This window comes from Stegostoma tigrinum, unplaced genomic scaffold, assembly GCF_030684315.1.
Source record: "Stegostoma tigrinum isolate sSteTig4 unplaced genomic scaffold, sSteTig4.hap1 scaffold_96, whole genome shotgun sequence".
Classification (NCBI taxonomy): domain Eukaryota; kingdom Metazoa; phylum Chordata; class Chondrichthyes; order Orectolobiformes; family Stegostomatidae; genus Stegostoma; species Stegostoma tigrinum.
In genome coordinates this window covers 1,230,074-1,247,458 of record NW_026728820.1, presented here as the reverse complement: position 1 = coordinate 1,247,458, position 17,385 = coordinate 1,230,074, and the positions used below count along the sequence as shown (strand labels likewise).

The 17,385-nt window shown below is 47.8% G+C and overlaps 1 protein-coding gene across 2 annotated transcripts in view; it reads right to left on the bottom strand.

Annotated features, from left to right (window-relative positions):
* LOC132209457 (uncharacterized) overlaps window positions 1-17,385 on the bottom strand; it is a 445,383-nt gene that overhangs the window by 53,193 nt on the left and 374,805 nt on the right. Inside the window, exon 3 of one of the 2 annotated variants that reach the window (XM_059644509.1) lies at window positions 9,069-9,278. The exons of the other annotated variant lie outside the window; for it this stretch is intronic. Coding sequence (XP_059500492.1) covers window positions 9,069-9,278 — 210 coding nt within the window. The remainder of the gene's footprint in view (window positions 1-9,068; window positions 9,279-17,385) is intronic. 2 annotated transcript variants of the gene reach the window in all.

The following is a 17,385-nucleotide window of genomic DNA, read 5'->3' as shown; positions in this document are numbered from 1 at the left end:
TCAAACCCCACACCCATTCCCGTCCCATGGTGTCTCTCCACAAACCCACCTCCGGGTGGAAATGCCAACACAAGTTGCTGGAAATGCTCAGCATCTGTGAAGAAAAAGTCCCGAGGTACCGTTTTGGGTGCGATGACCCTTTCCCTCAGAGCTCCGGCTGGAAATGCTCCAGCCTCTGAGACAGGGTCCCCTTGAGGTCGGAGAGCTGCGGCTCCATCTCGGCTGTTCGCTCGGCATCAGGAGCTCCCCTCAGCCCCAGGAAGGGGTATGATCACCCCCTAACCTTATACTGACAGTGGTTGTGTCCTTCCCTCATCCCCGGGAGCCCCTCCTGTCTTCTCACCTTGTCGCCGGGGTGCTATTCGACTAGGGAGGGCTGTGCGATAAAGATCCTACTTCCCACAGCGGCAGGGGGAGGGGGCATCCCTTCGCTCCTAAAACACCCCCTCCCATCCAATCTTGTGGCGATGGCTGTTCGGCTGCAGAAAGCGGCGCTGCCCGTGACCCCAAACCTCCCTACAACACCCCTCTCCTAATCCGACCCTTTTGCAGTAGCTGTCGGCCACTCAGTCACTGGGCTGTACAATAGTGACTCTCCCCATGTCCACTCACTTCCAGGGCGGCTATCCTCCAACCCCGACCCCATCCCATCCGCCTCCTTCCCTTTACCATGTAGTACGAGAGCTGCAGGCTGGTCGGCTCCAGAAACCCGCGCAAGGCTGGATAATAGACACCCTCCCAATGTCCCCAGCCTTCCCCTCACCCGGGGAGGGGAATTCTCACCCCCAAAACATCCATTCCCAACCCCTCGCTTTGGGATAGGAGCGGCGCACGATGTGAAACAGGGACCGTGCTCATGTCCCCAATCCTCCCTTCACCCCAAACCACCACCCCGCAGCTTACCTTGCAGTAGGAGATAGTTGTCGGCTGCTCAGCTACGGAAGGCGTCGCGGACCCGCGGCCGGGTGCTCGGGGAGCGCGGGCTCAGTGCCAGGCAGCTGTGCCCAGGCGCCGGGCGAAGAGGCCTTCTCCCACCTCGGATCCCCGCTCCCGGCACAGGCGGCGCAGGGCCGAGCCACTGAGCAGCGAGCGCTCCAGCAGCCCGGATGCCTGCTCCCAGCCCGGTGGTCATGCTGGAGGCCGCTGGAGAACAGGAGGTTGTAGGGGTACGGGAGCGTGGTGCGATGATCCCCGTTGCTGAACAGCTGGGTCCTCAGAACCCTCCCGGGAAAAGGGATCCAGACAGCGGACTCGTCGCCGAGGGAGTGGGGGGGGAAAGGCGTGAGTCGGAACAGGAGAGGAAGGGGATTGACTGAGAGGGAGAAAGAGACAGACTGTGTGTGTGTGTGTGTCTGTGTGTGTCTGTGTGTGTGTGAGAGAGAGAGAGAGGGGATTAGAAATGCAGTCTGATTGCGGATGGGTTGGGTTTAAATAGAGATTTTTAAACTTCGTTCAAAAAACTCACAACGCTCCCTGCTGAGCGGGTGGAGAGGCTCGGATAGAGAGGAAGAGAGACACAGGGGGGCGGGGGAGAGGGGACAGAGAGAGGTTCACAGGGAGAGACGGAGAGACGGAGAGACAGGGAGACAGGGGAGAGAGAACGGCAGAAGCACACACAGACGGAGCCAGATACAAGACGAGAGATAGAGAGGGGCGCACACAGAGACCAAAGAGACAGAGTGAAAGAGGAGAGAGGAGAGAGACAGAAGTGCACAGCGAGGTGGCAGAGACAAGACGACAGAGAGAGACAGAGACACAGACACAGAGTGAGGCACACACAGAGAGATGGAGAGACAGAGATTGTGTGTGTGGCGGGGGGTGGGTTTGGAGAAAATGGGGGAGAGAGAGAGAGAGACAGAGTCGTCGAGTTGCACAGCAGGGAAACAGACTCTTCAGTCCAACTCCTCCAGGCCGACCAGATACCGTAACTGACTAGTTCTGTTTGCCAGCCTGTAGCCCATATCCCTCCAGCCCCTTCCTATTCATGTGTCCCTGCAGATGACTTCTAAATACTCTGAGTATAACAGCCTCTGTCACTCCTCTGGCAGTTCATGCCACACACAAACTACACTCGGGAGAACACGTTGGCGCCAAATCCATCTCCCATCCTCTGAGAAAAGGAACCGGAAATGACATCACCAACCCAAGGAAACCGGAACACTGAAAGAGAAGGCGGGACCTAACTCCAGCGCTTCCCCGGATGCTCACTGATGATTTTACCTGGAATGGTGCCGAAACGTCTGCAAACTAACCTTCCAGCTCAGTGAGCAATCTTACATCCAGAACCTCAACCCTGAGATACAAATCTTCTCAAAACTCGATAATGCTTTGCCAGTTGATTAACAGATGCATCCGATTTTTTGAAAAAAATAAACGTTTTTTGCTGGATGTATGACTGACTGACCAGTGTTTATTGTCCTTCCTGAACTGAGCCTTGGGAGCTCTGCAGACCAATGGTATCAACGTGGATTTCACAAGCTCCAAAATCTCCCCTCCCACCACTGCATCCCAAAACCAGCCCAGCTCGTCCCCTAATCTGTTCTTCCTCTGACCGATTCCCCTCCTCCCAGCTCAAGCCAAATCCCCATTCCCGACCTCCAAACCTCTTCCCGCCCCCTTGACCTGTCCGTCCTCCCCAGACTGACCTAACCCCTCCCTACCTCCACACACACACTCACCTCCACTGGCTTCATGTCCGCCCCTTTTACTTAAGACCAGAAGACATCGGAGTGGAAGTAGGGCCATTCGGCCCATCAAGTCCACTCCACCATTTAAATCATGGCTCAGGGGCATTTCAACTCCACTTCCCTGAACTCTCCCCGTTGCCCTTGATTCCTCGTGAGATCAAGAATTTGTCAATCTCTGCCTTGAAGGCATCCAACGTCCTGGCCCCGACTGCACTCCATGGCAATGATTTCCACAAGGCCCGCCACTCTCTGGCTTTACAAATGTCATCTCATTTCCATTTGAAATTTACCCCCTCTAATTTTAAAGCTGTGCCCATGGGTCCTCGTCTCCCGGCCTCACGGAAACAACTTCCTAGCGTCCACCCCTTCCGAGGCAGACATTATGTTGTAAGTTTCTATTAGATCTCCCCTCAACCTTCGAAACTCTGATGAGTACAATCCCAGGATCCTTAGCCGTTCATCGTATGTCCAACCTACCACTTCAGGGATATTCCGTGTGAATCTCCGCTGGACACGCTCCAGGGCTAGTATGTCCTTTCTGAGGTGCGCGGCTCAAAATTGGACACGGTATTCTAAATGGAGCTTAACTAGAGCTTTATAAAGCCTCAGAAGCACATCGCTGCTTTTATATTCCAACCCTCTTGCGATAAAGGACAACATTACATTCACTTTCTTAATTACGGACTCTACCTGCAAGTTAACCTTTAGAGAATCCTGGACCAACACTTCTAGATTCCTTTGTACTTGAGCTTTACGAATTTTCTCACCATTTAGAAAATAGTCCACGCCTGTATTCTTCTTACCAAAGTGCAAAACCCCACATTTACTCACATTGCATTTCATCAGCCATTTCCTGGACCACTCTCCTAAACTGTCTAACTCTTTCTGCCGCCTCTCCACCTCCTCAGTACTACCTGCCTGTCCACCTATCTTCGTATCATCGGAAAACTTCGCCAGAATGACCCCGGTCCCTTCATCCAGATCATCAATACGTAAGGTGAACAGCTGCGGCCCCGACACCGAAACCTGCGACACCAATCGTCACCGGTTGCCATTCCGAAAAACAGCCTTTTATCCCAACTCTCTGCCTTCTATCAGACAGCCAATCCTCAATCCAAGCCAGTAGCTCATCTCAAACACCATGGGCCCTCACCTTGCTCAGCAGCCTTCCGTGAGACACTTATGAAAGGCCTTTTGGAAGTCTAGATAAACAACATTTACTGGGTTTCCCCGGTCTAACATACTTGTTACCTCTTCAAAGAATTCTAACAGGTTTGGCAGGCACGACCTCCCCTTACTACATCCATGCTGACTTGTTCTAATCTGACCCTGCACTTCCAGGAATTTCAAAATCTCATCCTTGACAACGATTCAAGAATTTTATCAACTACCGAGGTCAGGTTAATCGGCCTGTAATTTTCCATCTTTTGCCCTAATCCTTTCTTAAACAAGGGGGTTACAACAGCAATTTTCTAATCATCTGGGACTTTTGAAAGATCACATCCAAAGCCTCTGCTATTTCCTCAGCCACCTTCCTCAGAACTCTACAATGTAGCCCATCGGGGCCAGGAGATTTAGCAATTTTTAGACCTTTTAGCTTTTCTAGCACTTTCTCTTTTGTAATGCCTACCATACTCAACTTTGCCCCCTGACTCTCCCTAATTGTTGGCATACTACTCATGTCTTCCACTGTGAAGACTGACACAAAGTACTTATTAAGTCCTTCAGCTACTTCCTTATCTCCCATCACCAGCCTTCCAGCATCAATTTGGAGCGGCCCAGTGTCTACTTTTGCCTCATGTTTGTTTCTTATGTATTGAAAGAAGTTTTCACTGTGATTTCTAATATGACTAGCTAGCCTTCCTTCATATTTGATCCTCTCCTTCCTTATTGCTCGTCTGTCTCCTCTGCACCTATCTTCCCCTCTGTCCATCTTCAATCTGCCTTCCCCCTCTCCCTGAAAATTGATGTTCAGGGAGATCTGGGTGTTAAGGTCCATTGTTCCATGAAGTTGGCAATGCAGGTCAACAGAGTGGTTAAGAAGGCATATGGTGTGCTTTCCTTCATCGGACGGGGTATCGAGTACAAGTGTTGGCAGGTCATTTTGCAGTTGTATAAGACTTTGGTTCGGCCACACTTGGAGTACTCCGTCCAGTTCTGGCCGCCTCATTACCAAAAGAATGTGGATGCTTTGGAGAGGGTGCAGAGGAGGTTAACCAGGATGTTGCCTGGTATGGAGGGTGCTAGCTATGAAGAGAGGTTGAGTAGATTAGGATTATTTTCATGAGAAAGACGGAGATTGAGGGGGGAACCTGATTGAGGGCTACAAAATCATGAGGGATACAGACAAGGTGGATAGCAAGAAGCTTTTTCCCCCAGAGTTATTGACTCAATTACAAGGGGTCATGAGTTCAAACCGAGAGGAGGAAAGTTTCAAGGAGATATGCAAGGGAAGTTCTTTAGGAAGAGGGTGGTGGGTGCCTGGAATGCGTTGCCAGCAGAGCTTGAAGACGCAGACACGATAGGGTCTTTTAAGATGTACCTGGACAGGTACACGGATGGGCAGGGAGCAAAGACCCTGACAAAATAGACGACAGGTTTAGACAGAGGATCTCGATTGGCGTAGGATTCGAGGGCCGAAGGGCCTGTTCCTGTGCTGTAATTTTCTTTGTTCTTGGATCAGATAAGAAGGAAAAGGGAGGTGTATAACAGTTATCAAGGGAATAAATCAACAGAGTCCCTGTAGACACACTGACATCAACCAGGCCAACATCCCCAGCACTGAGGCACTGACCATCCTCGATCAGCCACAATGGGCTGGACACTTCATCTGTATGACTGACACGAGACTCCCCGCATGTTCTAATCCCAGCTTCAAAACAGTAGGCGAGACCCAGATGTGCAGAGGAAGCACTCGGTGATAAACTCAAGGCCTCAACGGTGAAGTGCAACATTCCTGCAGACACCGAGAATCACCGGCCGAAGACGGTCCGATGCCTGAGGAGCACCTGGGAAGGCATCAACACCTCGAGGCTTGATTTGGAAGCAGCGGAAGCCATGCAGCTACATCAACAACGCCCTCACCCCTTCCCACGACCGCCTTCTGCCCCAAGTGCAACAGAGCCTACGGTAGCTGCATCGGTCTGTACAGCCACCCGTAGATTCAGCCTGAGAGTGGGAGATGTCATCCACATCTGCGAGAAACCACCATGATGATGATGTATAGTGTGCAGGGGGATCTTGTCATAGCAATTAAGAGAACAAATAGAGGGCAACAGAACGCTGGTGACCAGGATTAGGATCAGGGAGAATCTCAAAATCTTCTACAAGTGTCTCAGAGCGAAAGAGAAAATCCAGGGAAAACCAGGTCTCATGAGGGATGAAGAGGCAAATGTATGGTTTGAACTGGACAGCAATTGTCAGGTGTTAAACGAGAAATTCACATCACCTTTTACATGTGAGAAGGAGCATTTTGGCACACAATTCCTGAGCAGAATTAACAGAGACTGGGGACATGTAAGGTGATCCGGTGAATTTAAAATCAGAAGAATTACCTGGAGAACAAGTAACATAGTTCCACTTATCAAAATGCATGACAAACATCAAGCAGAGTATGACAGTCTGGTGAGTATCACATCAGTAGATAGGAAAATATTGGAGAATATTCTGAACGGCAGGCTTAATTTCCTTGGAAAGAAGCGGGGTTTGATCAGCAACGGTCAGCATAGCTTTGTCAGAGGGAGGTCATGCCTCACAAACCTAGATGATCCTTTCAAAGAGGTGACGGAGTGTGTAGATGGGAATTGATGCAGTGAAAACAGATTTCAGCAAAGACTTGGACAGGGTCTCACATGGGAGCCTGGCAAAGAAGGTAAAAGCTCGTGGGGTCCAGGAAAATACAGCAAGTTCAATCCAAAGTTATACATTGGTCAAATGGGCAGGTCAGTGGTAGATGGAGTGTTAACACTGCTAAGTGCATGGTAATGCAATTTGGAAGAACTAACATGGCAAGGAATCTTTCAATGGATGCCAGGACACCAGGAAGGTCAGAGCAATGGTGTGATCTTGGGGTGCTTGTGCACAGATTGCTGAACATGGCATGGCAGCTTAAAGGGACAGTTAGGAAAGCAAATGGCTGAAGAGCTGTGCAGGAGTTTGGTTAGGCCCCAGCTGAAGGACTGAGTGCAGTTCTGCTCTCGCTTTAAATTGAAGGGTGAAAGAATAGCTTTAAATTGAGGGGTGAAAGATATAGGACAGATGTCAGAGGTGGTTTCTTTACTCAGAGTAGTCAGGGAATGGAACGCTTTGCCTGCAACGGTAGTAGATTCGCCAACTTTCGGTACATTTAAGTCGTCATTGGATAAGCATATGGACGTACATGGAATAGCGTAGGTTAGATGGGCTTCAGATCGGCACGACGGGTCGGCACAACATCGAGGGCCGAACGGCCTGTACTGCGCTGTACTGTTCGATGTTCTAATGGTCTCTTCATTATACAAAAGAGGTGATTGCATTTGAGCATGTGTGGAGGACATTCATCAGGATGTTCTGAGGGGGTGAAGCATTTTAACTCGATGGAGAGTCTGGATAAGTTTGAGATAACAAGAACTGTCAATGCTGGAGTCTGAGATAACACAGCGTGGAGTTGGAGGAACACTGCAGGCCAGGCAGCATCACTGTTTTATCTGGATAAGGTTGGCTTGTTTTCTTCCAAAGAGAGAAGGTTGAAGAAGGTCCTGAAAAAATGGTCTGCATTCTAATGGGTCTAGGCGAGGGAAGCAAAACGACCATTCATGGGGTGGGAGGTCGGGGGGCCAGGGGGAAGAGATACATACATTTAAGCTAAAAAGCTCAGAAGGAATTTCAGGAAAGAAAAGACACCCAGAAGGTGCTGGGGGTTTGGAATTCATTGTCTGGGACTTGCGTTGAGGTGGTGGATAATCTTTTCACATTAAAGAAAAAGGGTTGGTACAGCACTTAAAATGAAATAACATTCAAGGCAACGGGCCTATTGCTAAAACATGAGCCGAATGTGAACTTAGTGTGGCTTCAGTGGTTACAGACACAATGGAATGAAGTGCTTGTCCAATTCACACGGATGATCCCTGGAATGGTAGGCTTAACCTATGATGAATGGCTAAGGATCCTGGGATTGTACTCACTACGGTTTAGAAGGTTGAGGGGAGAACTAATAAAAACTTACAAGATAATGTATGGTTTAGAAGAGGTGGACGCTAGGAGGTTGTTTCCGTTAGGAGGGGAGACGAGGACCCGTGGGCACAGCCTTAAAATTCGAGGGGGTCAATTTAAAACTGAAATCAGACGACATTTCTTCAGGCAGAAAGTGGTGGGCTTGTGGAATTCATTGCCGCAGAGTGCAGTGGAGGCCGGGATGTTGGACGCCTTCAAGGCAGAGATCGACAAATTCTTGATCTCAAAAGGAATCAAGGGCTACACGGAGAGTGCAGGGAAGTGGTGTTGAAATGCCCATCAGCCATGATTTAAATGGCGGAGTGGACTTGATGGGCCGAATGGCCTTACCTCCACTCCTATGTCTCACGGCCTTATGGTCTAATTCTGGAGAATTCTCTTATTCTATGATTCTGGAGCAGGGGACAGTAAGTGGACAGCACAGGACAATTCACCTAACTTCTCCTTTACCAATCTTCTATCTGCCTCCCCACTTCTCCCTGTTTTTTTCAGAATCCCCTTCTCCTCCCCCATTTTTGAAGAAGGGTCTCGACCCGAAACGTCAGCTTTCTTGCTTCTCTGATGCTGCTCGGCCCGCTGTGTTCATCCAGTTCTACTCCTTGTTCTCTCAGATTCTCCAGAATTGGCAAGTTCCTACTATCTCTCGAGGAAACTGACTTGTTTTTGCACCCAAACTGTGGTGAGAATGTGGAACGCACCGACTGTGTGGATGGTAGAGGCAGAAACCATGATAACACTTAACAAGTCTTTGATTGGTCATTTGCGATACCAAGGCATACAAGGCTCTGGGTCGAGTGCTGGGAAATGTGATGAGAATAGTTCGGGACTTGCATCTTGTGAGGGCACATACAATTTGCTGAAGGGTCTGTTCCATTGCCATAGCACTCTATTATGCTGTCCCTCAATGATCCTATGACAAGTAAGTGAAGGTTTGCAGAAACAGGTACTTTTCAAGGACAATGCCAAAAGGAAAACTGATGCACAGACAAAGTGCATGTAAGAATTTAACCAAGGATTAACACCATTGAAGAGCTGGAATTTGTGCCAATGCACCAAACGTGCAGATGAAAATGCAGTGTCCAGTTTGATTGCAAACTGCAACAACCACCAGTTAGTAACATGATCAATGGAAATATCTGAATGCCTGTAGTTGTGATCTCAAGCATTTACCTGCGTCGAGTGAAACCCACCACCATAGTTCTGTTGCATCGTTAGCCACCTCGCAATCGGTGTTGCATAGTCAGTATCATTCCTTGACAACGCTTGAAGCAAGGCATAAGCAGTGGTTTCCACAGTCATCGCAAAAGCCTGTGCTGCTTCAATTGGATACGGCTTCTCGTCCTCCAACAATGGAGGCTTTCCAGGAACCGACATCACAATCTGTCATTTGAGAAAGGGATTAGCTGAGAATAAAGTTTACATCATATAGATTTTTGTTTGCATTTCAACAACACAACAATGGTTTTGCTGGTCAAGATCCAGCATTGTCTCACCACTGATATCGAGAACATTCTCCATACTTCCCGCTCAGTGATGGGTCCTTTTGTTTGGGAAAAATAGGCACCTTCGAATGCAAATGAATCAAGATGAGCTTTAGTTTCTCATCAGGCTACATGGCAGTTATAGAACATAGAACATAGAACAGTACAGCACAGAACAGGCCCTTCAGCCCACAATGTTGTGCCGACCATTGATCCTCATGTATGCACCCTCAAATTTCTGTGACCATATACATGTCCAGCAGTCTCTTAAATGACCCCAATGACCTTGCTTCCACAACAGCTGCTGGCAATGCATTCCATGCTCCCACAACTCTCTGCGTAAAGAACCTGCCTCTGACATCCCCTCTATACTTTCCTCCAAACAGCTTAAAACTATGACCCCTCGTGCTAGCCATTATTACAAGATGTTACGAACAAAAGGTGAAGGAGCAGATGAAACCATTCATAGCATCAGTCTGGATGATCTTCTTGCGCTCATCCTGAGGAGGCATCACAGATCTTAACTTACACGCAATTCAAATTATTTCACGCAATGACAAGACTGAATGTTCTGGATACTGCAAATGCCATAGCACCTGGCAGCATCCCACAAACTGTATTGGAACAATGTGCCCCAAGGTCAGCACACCAACAGTAAATGTTTTCCAGTACATTTTTAAACACTTGCGACACTCACATTTCAGAGAAAGATGACCTATCACGCAATCGGCAGACAAATTGTCCTGACCAATTATGACCTCAATGTATTCTCAATCATCAGCAAAGTAATGCAACATCTGGATGACAGTGCTGTCAAACAGTTGCACACTGAGGCTCAGTTTACTTTTCGTCATGCCACACTTCTCGCAACCTCATTCAGGATTTACCACAAATATGATCAGAGATCCTGAGCTTGAAAAGGAAGGAAACTGCAATCTGTCATTTCCACCCTGGCAACTTCTGATTGAATGTGGTGTTCAGCAGAGGAATAGGAGGTTGAGTCAGTGGCATTCACTGGATACCTGCACTGGTTGAAGTCATGTCTTCACTTGAACCAAAGTGGAGACATGAATGTTCATTGAATATTGTCCAGGTGTCCAGCAGAATTCATGACTTTTCCAACAGTGAAGTCAACGATGAGAAAATACAGTGAGACTTGGACAATTATCAGGCTTGGCCTGACAAAGGATAAGTAACATTTGCACCACACAAGTGCGAAGCAGCAATCAGCTCCAACAAGAGAGAATATGACCATATCACAAAATTCCATGTCCTTACCATCATCCTTACATTTGGTTTAAATGTGCAAGTGTTATCCAAGCCATGCAGGGCGATGGGCCAGGTGTTGGAAATGAGGTTAGAAAAATTCAGTGCTTGTCTTTGACTCTCACAGAATCCGTGAGCTTAAGAATTTATTTCTCCTGTACTGTAGACCACTGAGGTGCTTGGCTATCCACTTCATCAAGGTTAACACTGATCTAAAACTAAACCGGAACGGTTATATAATCAGCAGTAGCCAGGTCCGTTGTACAAACCGCCCTGCTGTGGGACAGGGTCAGGTAAATCCAAGTGAGTGATCGTGGTTGGAGACTCATTCGTTGGGGGCATAGTTTCTGTAGCCACATTTGAGATACCAGGGCTGTGTGTTGCCTCCCTGGTGCCAAGGTCAAAGAAATCTCTGAGTGGTTGCAACAAATTCTTAACGGGGAGGGTGAGCAGCCAGAGGCCATTGTGCACATTGGTACCAATGACGTAGGTAGAAAGAGGGATGTGATCCTGCGGACTGTGTACAAGGAGTTGGCAAAGAGGCTGAAAGGCAGGACCTAGAGGGTAATAATTTATGGGTTGCCACGAGTGCCACATGTTAGTGAGTTAAGTCAGAGAAAGATAGGTGAGATGAATGCATTGGTTAAGGAGCTGGTACTGGGGGCAGGCTTTCAGGTTCATGGATAATTGCGACCGCTTCTTGGGCAAGGGGTGACCTGTGTAAGAGGGATGGGTTGCACCTAAACTGAACGGGAACAAATACCCTCAACAGGGAGGTTTGCTAGTGCTACTTGGGAGGATTTAAAGACTGGCAGGCAGCTGGGAACCAGAGCAGCAGGTCAGCAAGTAGATGAATTGATGGCAGGTACATGCTAGGACCAATAAATCAGAAAAGTATGGCAGCCAGAGACAGGTACATGAACATGATGGCATGAACAAGATGAAATATGTTTATTTCAGTGCAAGGAGTATTATAGGTAAGGCAGATGAGCTTAGAGCCTGGATCAGTACATGGGACTCTGATGTTGAGGCCATTACAGAGGCTTGGTTGAGACAGAGACAGGACTGGCTGCTCAATGTTCCAGGGTTTCATTGCTTTAGACAAGATAGAGGGGAAGGTAAAAGAAGGAGGTGCACTCCGAACCTGTGGGAAATGTTACATCTGCACCTCGAAAGGACATTCTGGAGGGCTTGCCCACTGAGGCAATAGAGGTAGCATTGAAAAATAAGATAGACACAATCACTCTGATCAGATTAAACTAATAGCCTGCTCCCCTGTAGCCACTGACACACTGAGGAACAAATATGTAGGCAGCTTTTGAAACGATGCAATAACTCAGAGTTGTCACAGTCAGTGAATTTCACCTCCCCGGTATTGACTGGGACTCCCTTACAACAAGAGTTTAAATGAGGCTGAATTTGTTAAGACTATCCAAGAGAGTTTCTTGACACAGTATGTGGATAGAAGATGGGCCATACTGGACTTTGTCCTGGTCAGGTAACTGGTGAGAAGGGTGGGAAAGCATTTTGGAAATAGTGATCACAACTCCTTCAATTTTAAGATTGCTATGAAGAAGGACAAGTCAGGACCTTGGGGGAAGAGTAAATTATATCAGTTTTAGGTAGGAGCTGGGGAGTGTTAATTGGGAGGAGCTGTCACATTTGCCATATGGGAATTGTTTAAAGGCCTGCTTATGAGTTTAGGATCAGGAAGGAGGAAGGACAAGGATGGCAAGGTAAAAGACCCTTGGATAATTGGGGAGGTTGTGAAGTTCGTCAAAAGGGAAAAACAAAAATATGTCAGGTTTACGAAGCTAAAATCGAACAGGGCCGACATAAAGAAAGCAGAAAAAGAAAGGCTATGAAATGACCTTGGCAAGGAGGGTTGAAGGAAATCCCAAGGCATTCTGTGCATACATCTAAAACAAGGGGATAAATAGCAAGAATGTACGACCATTCAGGATAAAGGAGAGAACTTGTGTTTGGAAGCAGAGGATGTGGGCAAGATCCGAAATGAGTACTGTGCATCACTATTCACTCAGGCGAAGGGTATGGAGGATAGTGGGATTTGTGTGGAGCATGCGATTATGATAACAGCATTTTGAAATCAAGAAAGAGCATTAAGGTGGATAAGTCCTCAGGACCCAATGGTATCTACTCAAGGTTTTTGAGCGAGGTGAGAGAGGAGATTGTCGGGGCAGTCAGCAATATCTTTGTATCCTTGGTAGCCACTGGAGGGGTACTGGAGGATTAGCAAGTTGCTAAATGTTCTTCTTCTGTTCAAGAAGGGAAATAGGGTCAATCCAGGAAACTCTCGACTCGCGAGTTTCTCATCGTTCATTGGGAAGCTATTGGAGAGAATTCTTAGGGATTGTATTTATCTGTATTTGGAACAGCATGGCCTAATTAGGGACAGTCAGCATGGTTTTGTGCAGGGCAGGTCATGTCTTCCTAACTTGACTGAATTTTTTGAGGAGGTGACGAATGTGATCAATGAAGGTAGAGCAGTGGATATTGTTTTCATGGATTTCAGCAATACTTTCAACAAGGTGCCTCATGGTAGGATCATCCAGAAAATTAAGATGCACCGAGTCCATGGTGGCTTGGATGCTTGGATTCACAACTGGCTTGCCCAGAGAAGACAGAGGCAAGTGGTGGAAAGGTGCTTTTCAGGCTGTAGATCCAGGACGATTGGTGTTCCGCAGGGATCTGTGCTGGGACCTCTGCTGTTTGTGGTCTATACAAAATGACTGAGGTGAAAATATAGATGGATGGGTTAGCAAGTTTGCAGACAATAGAATGATTGGTAGAATCGTGATCAGTGTAGACGTCATAAAAGGATACAGATCAGTTGCAGAAACTGCAAGTGGATTTTAATCCATTAAATGTGAGATGCTCCACTTTGGGAAATCAACTATTACGGAAAAATATACAGTTAATGGCACCCCTCAGTGCAGACCCCCTCAGTGCAGAATTGTTAAGGTGGGAATGCAGGTGCACTCAATCTGTTCATTGAGAACTGTCGACGTGATATCACCTCAATTTCTCTGTTCCCCGCACCAAACCCAACCTACGTCCTGCCCAACTGACTGCCCTCCACGCACTCCGATCTCACCCTGACTTTGTTATTAAGCCTGCCGATAAGGTGGTGCTGCTGTGGTCTGGTGAGCTGAAGTCTATCTTGCAGAGGCTGAGCGCCAGCTCTCAGATACCTCCTCCAACTTCTCCTGGATCATGACCGCACCGGGCCATTGTATCTACTACAGTCACTGATCTTGGTCTGTCCGGTGATCTTCCCCCTCTGCTTCCAAGCTGAAAGGCCACAGCTCCCCACAGGTTGCTCCTACGCCCCCTAAAAATCCACAAATGAGACTGTCCTGGCAGACCCATTGTTTCAGCCTGTTCCTGCCCCACAGAACTCATCTCTTCCTACCTTGACTCAATCTTCTGTCCCCTGGTCCAAGCCCTGCCCACGTACATCCAGAAATACTCTGACATCTTACGCAGGTTTAAAAACATCAGTTTGCCGGTTCCAGCTGCGTCCTCTTTACCATGAACATGTAATTCCTTTACACATCCATTCCCCACCGGGAGGTTCTTCGGGCTGTCCTCTTCTACCTGGAGCAAAGAACTGAACATTCCCCTCACACCACCACCCTCCTCCACTTGGTCGACCTCATCCTCACCCTCAACAACTTCTTGTTTAACTCCTCTCATTTTCTTCGGGTAAGAGGAGCACCTGCATGGGCCCGAGTTATACCTGGCTCTTCACGGGGTACGTGGAACATTCCCACCCACAACACTTTCTCCGATACATCAATGATATCATCCGGCTGCTTCTCTCTCTTGTCTGAAATTGGAAAACTTCATCAACTTCGCCTCCAATTTCCGTCCTGCCCTCACTTTCACCTGCTCTCTGACTCCACCCTTCCCTTCCTCAACATTTCTGCTTCCATTCCTGGGGGTAGGCTTCGCACTAATATCCATTACAAACTCTCTGACTCTTACAGTTACCTGGTCTATATATCCTCACGCCCCACTTTCTGTAAAGACTCCAACCTCTTCACTCACTTCCTCCATCTCCATCGAATATGTTCTCATGAGGCCAACATCAACAAGGGAGCCTGCAAAATGTCCACCTTCTTCCTCAACTGAGGATTCCCCGGCTCCGCGGTCAACAAGGCCCTCAACTGTGTCCAACCCAGCTCCCGCACTTTTGCCCTCACCTTTTCTCTTCCCTCCCAAGACAGCAATAAGCTTCCACTTGATCTTACCTATCAACCCACATGCCCACATCCATACAAACATCAGGCACCATTTCCACCACCACCAGCAGGATGCCGCCACCAGATACATATTCCCCTCCTCTCCCTGATCCGCCTTTACCGGAGGACCCGGAGGAAATGCAAGCAGACACGGGGAGAACGTGCAAACTTCGCACAGACGATTGCCCGAGGCTGCAATGCGAACCACTGAGCCACCGTGCTGCCCAGAATCTTGGTGGTGTGGATGAGCAGAGAGATCTCGGTGTCCATGTGTGTAGATCCCTGAAAATTGCCACGCAGATTAATAGGCTTGTTCAAAAGGCGTACGGCGTGTTAGGTTTTATTGGTACAGAGATTGAGTTTCGGAGCCATGAGGTCATGTTGCAGCTGTACAAAACACTGGTGCAGCCGCGCTTGGAGTATTGCGTACAGTTCTGATCGCCACATTATCTGAAGGATTTAGAGGGGGTTTGTTAGGATCTTGTCTGGTGTGGAAGGAAGGTCTTATGAGGAAAAGCTTCGAGACTTGAGGCTGTTTTTGTCAGAAGAAGGTGAAGAGGCAACTTAATGGAGACATACAACATAATCAGAGGATTAGATAGGGTGGACAGCGACAGCCTTTTTCCTCGATGGTGATGGCGAGCACGAGTGGAGATAGGTTTAAATTGATGTGAGATAGATATGGGACACATGTCAGAGGGAGGTTCTTTATTCAGAGAGTAGTATGGGTGCGGAATGCCCTGCCTGCAACAGGAGTAGATTGCCAAGTTTAAGGGCATTTAAATGAACATTGCTAAATATATGGATGGTAATGGAATAGTGTCGGTTAGATGGGCTTCAGGTTGGATTCACAGGTCGGCGCAACATCGAGGGCCGAAGGGCCTGTACTGCGCTGTAATGTTCTATGTTCTATGTCATAATACTTCAGTGAATTCTGGTTACCCTGCTGTAGGAAGAATGCTGTTAAACTATACAGAGTGCAAAAATAATTACAAAAGGTCATTGCCGGGACTGGAGGGTTTACGAGGAGTGGTGGATAGGCTCGGACTTTTTCCCTGGCGTATCGGAGACGAAGGGGTGACTTTCCAGAGGTGTAAAAAATCATGATGGGCATTGATAAGGGGAATAACCAAGGTCGGGGAGTCCAAAGCTAGAAGGGAGGAGGTTCAAATGTGAAAGGGGAAAGATTTAAAAGTGACCCGAGAGGCAACTTGTCCCACACAGAGGGTGGTGCGTGAATGCAATGAGCTGCCAACAGACGTGGTAGAGGCAGATAATATTACAGTACTTAAAAGACATTTGGACAGGTACACAATGAGGAAAGGTTTAGACGGATACCAAACCTTCTTAACAGCCCTGTCAACCTGGGTGGCAACTTTCAAGGATCTGTGTTCATGGACACCGAGATCTCTCTGCTCATGTATACTCCTAAGAATCTTACCATGAGCCCTGTACTTTGCCTTCTGGTTACTCCTGCCGATGTGCATCACCTCACACTTGTCTGCATTAAACTCCATTTGCCACCTCTCAGCCCAGCTCTGCAGCTTATCTATGTCTCTCTGCAACCAATCCTTTGTCACTCTCCACAACTCCACCGATCTTAGTGTCATCTGCAAATTTACTAACCCATCCTTCTACACCCTCATCCAGGTCATTTATAAAAATGACAAACAGCAGTGGACCCAACACCCACCCTTGCGGTACACCACCAGTAACTGGTCTCCAGGATGAACGTTTCCCATCAACTACCACCCTCTGTCTTCTTTCAGCAGGCCAATTTCCGATCCAAACTGCTATATCTCCCACAATTCCATTCCTCTGCATTTTGTACAATAGTCTGTTCTGCGGAACCTTATCGAACGCCTTGCTGAAATCCATATACTCCACATCAACCGGTTTACTCTCATCTACCTGTTTGATCACCTTCTCAAAGAACTCAATAAGGTTTGTGAGGCACGACCTACCCTTCACAAAACTGTGCTGACTGTCCCTAATCAATTTATTCTTTTCTAGATGATTGTAAATCCTATCCCTCAGAACCTTTTCCAACACTTTACCAACAACTGAGGTAAGGCTCACTGGCCGATAATTACCAGGGTTGTCTCTACTCCCCTTCTTGAACAGGAGAACCACAATTGCTATCCTCCAGTCATCGGGCACTATTCCTGCAGACAATGATGAGTTAAAGATCAATGCCAAAGGCTCGGCAATCTCCTCCCCGGATTCCCCGAGGATCCGAGGATAAAACCCATCCGGCCCAGGGGTCATAGCTATCTTCACCCTCTGTAGGATTTCAAAAACCTCTTCCTTGTGAACCTCAATCCCACCTAGTCCAGTAGCCTGTATCTCTGTATTCTCCTCGACAACATTGTTGTTTTCTAGAGTGAATACTGTTGAAAAATATTCATTTAGCGCTTCCCCTATCTCATCTGACTCCACACACAACTTACCACTACTATCCTTAATTGGACCTAA